Here is a 7,646-nt window from a genome sequence, read left to right as displayed (position 1 = left end):
AATGGAGAGAACAGGTTTTTGGACATAAGGGCACGTAAATCAGACTGGTGCGTCACAAGCATTAGGGTTTCCCATCACATGTTCCGGTAACATTTTTCTTTAGGGTGGGGTTGTGTATGCAAGTGCAACACAGCAGGAAACTGCCGACATTCTGGTGGAGATAAAATGCTAAGTTGGACTAAAATGTTCCTCATTTTTTGCCTAGGAACTCTTCCCAACCTGACAAAAATGGTTAAATAGAACTGTAGCGTCTTCAGTTAATTCCAAATGCAGTAACTGAAATTTGTTGTTAGTGTTTGTTCCTGATTGTATTGAGCTGTCAGTTTCGAAAGTATTATTTCCAATTGCTAAAAAATTTCATTATCATCAAATGAACTTTTTGATACCTAAAAATTATTGGCTCACAGTGTATGTTCTTTACTCCTTTTCCTCTAGCAGTCCAAAATCCAAGCAGGAGGCCATGGTGCGCTCACCACCCGTGATGTCTCCTTCTAGCGCTGCCCAGATGGACTCCAAACTGCCCAATCAGGGGAAACAAGGAGGTGCCGGCAGCCAATCTCAGCCGTCTCCCTGTGAGCCCAAGGCACTGAGTGGAAGCCACACACCCAAAGGCCCTCAAGGTTCTGTGGGGAGCATGGGACTCAAAAATGGACAGGGACTGAATTCTGGCAATGGAGCAAAAAGCAAGATAAAGAGGGAGCGAAGCACTTCGATTGAGTCCTTTGAGCAAAGGGATACAGGGACACCCAATAATGAGGGGGACCAGAAAGGTGGGAAAATCTTCCTTCCTTTGGGCAAGTACTAATTTTATCAGCTATTAAGAGAGGATGCTCAGTAATTGCTGATTTGCTTCTTTAAAGCTGTATTTTGTCAGCTGTATAGAGATTTTTTGGTAAGTCTGGTCTTGTTGGGATGGCTCAAGTAAAGGAAAGCATTACCTCTAGTTCTTTCCAAGTCCAGTGTTTTCCACTGGGAATCCACATTTCCATGTATCTGGAAAATTCTGCATTTAAGAGAAAATATGGTGAAAAGGTTACTGATGATCGTATATGTAAACTGTTTAAACATTTGTTTAATCTGAGCTTCAGGATGTTTTTGTTGGATGTCTGTGAATCCACCTTTGGGATTGACTGATAACTTGAATGAAATGTTATCTACTGTTTTCTTGGTCTTGTTCTTCTATCTCCTTCCACATGGGTATGATGTTAAAACATGACCAGAATATGGCATAGCATTTTAAAACCCCCAAGACACACATGCAGTATTTGTCATTGCAGTCACATTTTCACTCAGGCAGTTTTTCTGGCACATGAGGTCGCTTGTCTTTCCTGCTGTCCTCGAGCACTGTGCTCATGACTGTAATGCTGCATAAAGACATCCACACACCCCCATATGTCTCCTAGTGGAAACATCACAGTGTAGATTCAGAGGTAGGAAGTGATAAGGAATGTACCATCTTTGCCTGCCTGGAGAGAGGGGACACCATCCCACCACACACCCCCACCCCCCAATCTCCATCCCCCTCTAAAGGACCTCTGCTTGATTGTCTGACGGACCCCTGCTGGTGGCTAATGCGTTTGCATAGAGATTATTTGCCTTGAGACTAGCCATTTTATTAACCATGTGTCAAATATCTTCCTCAAAATCACACAGGTATTTAAATCAGATACAAATATGGTCTGTTATGAGTTTATATATACAGTACGTGACGTTTAATCATTGTTCTCTGAGCTTACCTGAGGTGTACTGATAGAAAATGCGTTTATGAAGACGCGGCCAAAGCTGTGCAAAGCATAAGATGAGCCCCCACCTGTGTTTGTGCGTGAATGGGCTTCCTGACTCAATGGGAGGTAAAGTAGTTAGTATATAGGTTGTTTTGTGCATGTGCACGTCTCTCTTAGCCAGCCTGCCAGGTTAGTTTGTGTGTGTTTGACTTTGCTGTAGGGAGTTTGCTCATGGCGTTTGTTTGCTTCTGCATCAAGTGTGTTCTCCACACAGGAAGTCCTGTTATGCTCCTCTTTTTTTATTCCAACTCTATTATCTGAGCAGTGGTTCTAGACACTGCTGTATCCTGGCTACAGGGAAGTGGTGTGTATGCGGTATACAGATGGTGCTGACGGTCAGTGTAGTAGACCACAAGGTCGTAGGTAAAAACAACAGGAACTTATCTACTCAGAGAGGGTGAAATTTTCAAAAGTAAAATTTTATTTACTTAAAAGTAAACTTTTATTTACTGCACAGAATGCAAATATATGAAAGTTATCCTGAACGAAAACACTGTCTATAGTTCTCAAAACTCAGTAGGTTTTATTTGATTTCAGATTTTCATACATTTATATCTGTTTAGTTTTGGTTTAAAAATAGTTTATGAAATAAATGGGTATTATTCATGACTCTTGATTAAAAAAAGAGATATATATATTTTATATATTTTAAAAAAAAATATATATTTTTTTTTCGGATAGGAGCAGAGCGCTAATAATTCTCCTTCTTTCCTTCCTGCAGAACTGGGCAGTAGGGCAAAGAGGTTATGTGTAGCCGAACGACGGCAGCCCTATAGTGGAGCTGACTGGTGTTCAGGAGGGGAGAGTGATGAAGATGATCCAGGATTCTTCAGTAAGTGTCTGGCTTTTGGAATTTTGTAACTGCTGTGATGGTCATAAATCCCAGCTGCTTCCTTTCACAGCATACTGTAACCGATTCAACTCTGACAATTAGTAAGCACTAAGTAAGGTGAATATATTATCCTAGACCAGAAATAATACAGCTGAACAAGGTTGAACCCACATTACTTGGCTACAGTCATGTGACTACAGTCCATATGAGTTAATGCAGTTATTCCAAAAGAGAAAATTATAATAAAATGGTGCTAGGCCAGTCCTGTGATGGTAATGGCTGTCTCGTCAGTATTGGTGGGAAATTGAGCCGACATAAAGTACCACATATGCATACAAATCAAATGACATCATGTCTCAACTTTAGGTGGGAAAGAAGTCTGACTACACTTTGATAGACAGGAGTTGGCAGCCAGTCTGAAAGAAACATTAAAAGCATTAGAGAGATAAAGGAGAAAAGTTCTATAAAATTTAAAATGAACTGTTGCTGAACGGTAACATTATGTATCCACCAAGTTAGAGAATAAAAAAAACTTTCTTAATGTCAGAAACCACCATTTTGTATTGATTGCAGACAATTATCCTAAATTTCGTACCTACACATGTCTTTACCTGTCTGCTTTACCCTCACCTCTCAGACTGTAACTCCAATGACATCAAGCCAGATCCGAACACCTTGGCAGCCTCAACGCCTACCCACAATGCTGTTGGAGGACAAAACACACCAGAGATGGGCAGCAGTCAAAAATCTGGGTCAAAGGTTGTTTACGTCTTCACCACAGAAATGGCAAACAAGTAAGGCTTATACAACTAGATTTTTTTCATTTCATTCTTTATTTAATTGTTCAGATCTCACAGTTCATTTGTTTGTTCAAAGTCCGGGTGCAACTGTAATTAAATTATTTTATCAGAACATGTATTTTTTACATTTACTCGTTGAGTTAGGGAGATGAGCAGTCGGTCAATAAGGGAGAATATTCAGTCATTGGAACGTCTGAATATATGAATCCTGTTGTCTTTTCTCCTGAAAATAACAGTGTAATATTATACAAATTTGACACCCAGTGAACCAGATCAACAGTTGTACCATGATACATTAGATACTCTGTATCTACAAGAACTCTGTTTAATAATTTTAATGGCTTTGAGGGGCAAAAGCCCTCAGTTACACCTGAACTATGCCCATTAATTTCCCTTCAGATAGACCAAATAATTAGTGAATGAAGCTTATCTAATTTCCATGTCTGGCTCCGTGTTGGAAAATGTGAGAAATGAGAGTTGGTGTCATTGGCATGGTGGCAGATACTCATGAAACCTTTAGATCACAATCATCAGGATTCCAAATGTCAGTGACATTATCTATGAGGGATGCACGCTGTTGCTATAAGGAGCATCTCCCACTGAGCAGCATGTCATTACAGAGCTGATGTTACTCAGGAAGGGTGATGATTCTGGTGTCACAATACAGACTGAGACTGTTTATCTTCTTCGGTTGCCTGTGTTGGACATGTGTTGAGTTGTTAATGAAAACTTGCAAGCACATAGAGGTTCAAATTTAATTTACAAATTAGTACACTAAATGGGTGGGATGAAACACTAAACCCTTGATTTGAAATTGTAATTTAATCAGGAGCCCCTGCTTTATTATTTCAGTACGGAGAAAAGTGTGTTTTTGGGCATAGTTGTAAGTCTATGAAATGCCAAAACTCCCCTGAGTGACTCTGTTCTTTTTTTTTTTTTTCAGGGCTGCAGAAGCAGTAATCACGGGCCGTGCAGACAACATAATCACTTATCACATGAACAATATTTCTAATGGCAAGGGTGGAAAGCCACAACTTCCCTTGGTAATAAACAAGTTGCATTTAAAACTTTTTATTTTTAAACCATAGTAGTATACAACACTATAAAATCCTCTTTATCTGTTTCAGAACAATCAACTTGGGCCACACAGGAGTGACCCCAAGCAGCAGGGGACACAATCCCAACAGCAGTCTTCTCACGCTTCTGACCAGAACCATCAAACTGCCTCCAAAGTAGCACAGCCTGGTCAACCACAGCAGCAAACTTCAGCGCAACCAGTCCAACCTCAGCAAGCAGCCCAAGTGGCTAAACCAGCCAGCCTCACTCAGGATGGCCCACCCTCAGGAGGCATGGACTCAAAGAGCCTCCCCAGCAGCAGCCCACATGATGGTGCTGGATCACAGGATGGTAGTAATCCGGCAGGGACGCCTGGTAGTCAGGGTCCCAATCAGGCTCCAAATGCTGGCCCGCAGCAAGGCTTCTCTTCTCTTGACCAGCCCAAAGTGACCGATGCTAAATTAATAGCTCAACACCAGCAGCAGCTTGCCCATGAGATAATGTCAAGCATGGGGGATAATCCTGAGGGTCTTTCCCAGGAGCAGTTGGAACATCGAGAGCGCTCCCTACAGACTTTGCGTGACATCCAACGTATGCTTTTCCCAGATGACAAAGATATGGCTGCCATGGGTCAAGGAAACATGGGTGGACCCCCACCCAATGCTTCCATGATGGAAGGTGGTCCCAAGAAGCCTGAACAGGGGCCACTTCAAGCTATGATTGCTCAGTCTCAGAGCTTGGGAAAACCTGGTGGTCCTGGGGGTCCACGCTCAGAAGGACCTCCCTTTGGGCCACCAGGACCCAGGGACATGCATTTTTCACCTGATGATCTTGGGCCACCTCCACAAGGTCAAGGCCCCATGAATTCACATTCTGGTGGCGAACATGGTGACCACATGACACCAGAACAGATGGCCTGGCTGAAGTTACAGCAGGAGTTTTATGAGGAGAAGAAGCGTAAACAGGAGCAAATGCAGCACAGACCAATGGGAGACATGATGCTTCATCAGGGTGGCCCACGGGGTATGATGCGAGGTCCACCCCCTCCCTACCAAATGAATCCTGGTGAGATGTGGGGACCTGGGGCCCCAGAGCCATTTCCTGAGCAAATGAACATGGGCCCTAGAGGAATGCATCCACACATGCAGAGAATGCCAGGTTTTTCTGGAATGATGAACCCTGATATGGAGGGAGGGCCTAATCCCATGCCTAGGCCTGGCATGAACTGGCCTGATGACATGCCTAAAATGGGGGATGGGAGGGGGTTTCCACCAGGTCAGGGAATGTTTGGAGGTCCTGGTGGTCGTGTGGAGAGATTCCCCAACCCTCAGTCTGTACAAGAAGCTATGTTCCATCGTGACAAGCAAGGCATGGGTCTACCACCAAGCATGATGATGGAAATGAACAGAGTAATGGCGAATCAAAGGCCCATGGAGCCTGGGAATGGAGGTGGCATGATGTTTCCAAGAATGCCAGGGGAAGGTCCCATGAGCCCCTCCTCAAGGATGGAGTTTGTGAAAGGTTTGGGGCGTGACATGGGTGAGTTTGGAATGGGACCTGGCAATCTCAATGTTAACATGGGGCCCAGTCCTCAGATGATGGCTTCCAAGATGAGAGACCCACAGATGAACATGAGTCCAGAGGAGATTATGAAAATGAGGCATAGTGGCGGTCCCATGCCTGAGGCCATGGGTCCCCAGCAGAAGATGATGCAGGGACCCCCGTTTCCTGACCAGCCACATCCAGGTGACTTCAACATGGCACCAAACCGCCAATTCCCAGTCATGGGTCCTCAGGGGCCTGGTAATCAAAGAGGACCCAGAGGTGAGCCACCTTTTGTCACTGATCAGCGAGGAGGCAGCGTAGGTGGCAATGGTCGTCTTAGCCACATGCCACCTTTACCTCCTAACCAGCCTCCCAACAGCTCAGGCCCTCCACCTAACCAGAGGAATATGGGCCGCAAACCATCAGACTTGAGTGTCCAGTCTGGCCCAGCCAATTCCCCTAATGTAAATCCACTTAAGTCCCCCACCTTGCGGCAGGTCCAGTCTCCCATGCTAGGCTCCCCTTCGGGTAACCTCAAATCTCCACAGACACCTTCACAGTTGGCCAGCATGCTTAGTGGACAACCAGCAGCGGCAGCCGCTGCTGCAGCAGCGGCAGCCTCCATCAAGTCTCCTCCAATGATGGGTTCAGCAGGTGCATCGCCCGTCCATATGAAGTCACCATCACTTCCTGCCCCCTCCCCTGGCTGGACATCCTCACCCAAGCCACCCATGCAGAGTCCAGGGATCCCACAAAATAAACCACCGCTTAGTATGACCTCACCAAATATGATGGGCAGTGTGGAGCAAGGTACAAATGTCTGTTTTAATACATTTTTTGTTTTATTTTAAACTTTTATAGATTCAGTGTTGTAAAGTTTACAGGACACTCCCATGTTTGTGTGTAGCAATGCATTCTGCATGGATTCTGCAGCTGACAAAAACACGTTTGTTTGTACTCTCCTTACTAAGCTCTTTACTCATTTTCTCCAGGTGCACCTCCCTCTGCACCACCTTCCAGTAGTTCTACCAGCCAGCCGGGCTCTATCAATGTCCCAGGAAGTCTTCCGTCCAGCAGTCCTTACACCATGCCGCCAGAACCCACGCTATCCCAGAATCCTCTCTCCATCATGATGTCACGAATGTCCAAGTTTGCTATGCCTAGTTCCACACCCCTTTATCATGACGCCATTAAAACCGTGGCCAGCTCAGATGATGACTCGCCACCTGCAAGATCGCCAAACCTTCCATCAATGAACAGTAATATGCCTGGTAAGACTATATCAATGTTTGATTGGCTCATATACAATTAACTGACAAATTAAAGGAACAACAATTGGCTCAGTTACACTATGGAAATCATTTCGTTGCTTTAGAATGTTTCTATTTGCCCCTTTGATTTCTATTTGCCCCTTTCAATTCTCTGCTGATGGGATCAGTCTCTTTCGTGATGACCCCGTACCCTTTCCACAGAGCACGAGGGGTCACAGAGTGGAAAGATGAATATTAAAAAGTACCTTTAGTAATATGCTATGGGTTCAACAGTAATTATAAAGCATTAGTAATGAATGTCGCTTAATGAGATCGGTTTATATACGTATCTTGTAAATAGGAAAAATGAAAAATGATG

The 7,646-nt window shown here is 44.2% G+C and overlaps 1 protein-coding gene across 4 annotated transcripts in view; it reads left to right on the top strand.

The window, feature by feature from the left end:
* bcl9 (BCL9 transcription coactivator) overlaps positions 1 to 7,646 on the top strand; it is a 92,369-nt gene that overhangs the window by 81,787 nt on the left and 2,936 nt on the right. For 2 of the 4 annotated variants that reach the window (XM_060860701.1, XM_060860699.1), the window contains exons 5-10: positions 436 to 794; positions 2,506 to 2,616; positions 3,254 to 3,410; positions 4,360 to 4,459; positions 4,544 to 6,827; positions 7,010 to 7,288. In XM_060860701.1, the coding sequence (XP_060716684.1) occupies positions 436 to 794; positions 2,506 to 2,616; positions 3,254 to 3,410; positions 4,360 to 4,459; positions 4,544 to 6,827; positions 7,010 to 7,288 (3,290 nt within the window). The remainder of the gene's footprint in view (positions 1 to 435; positions 795 to 2,505; positions 2,617 to 3,253; positions 3,411 to 4,359; positions 4,460 to 4,543; positions 6,828 to 7,009; positions 7,289 to 7,646) is intronic. The other 2 variants (XM_060860702.1, XM_060860703.1) reach the window with 2 other exon arrangements.

The sequence above is a fragment of the Tachysurus vachellii genome, chromosome 24 (genome assembly GCF_030014155.1).
Source record: "Tachysurus vachellii isolate PV-2020 chromosome 24, HZAU_Pvac_v1, whole genome shotgun sequence".
In the NCBI taxonomy this organism is placed as follows: Eukaryota; Metazoa; Chordata; class Actinopteri; order Siluriformes; family Bagridae; genus Tachysurus; species Tachysurus vachellii.
Note: the sequence above shows the minus strand (reverse complement) of the source record. Positions and strands in the feature narration are given on the sequence as shown.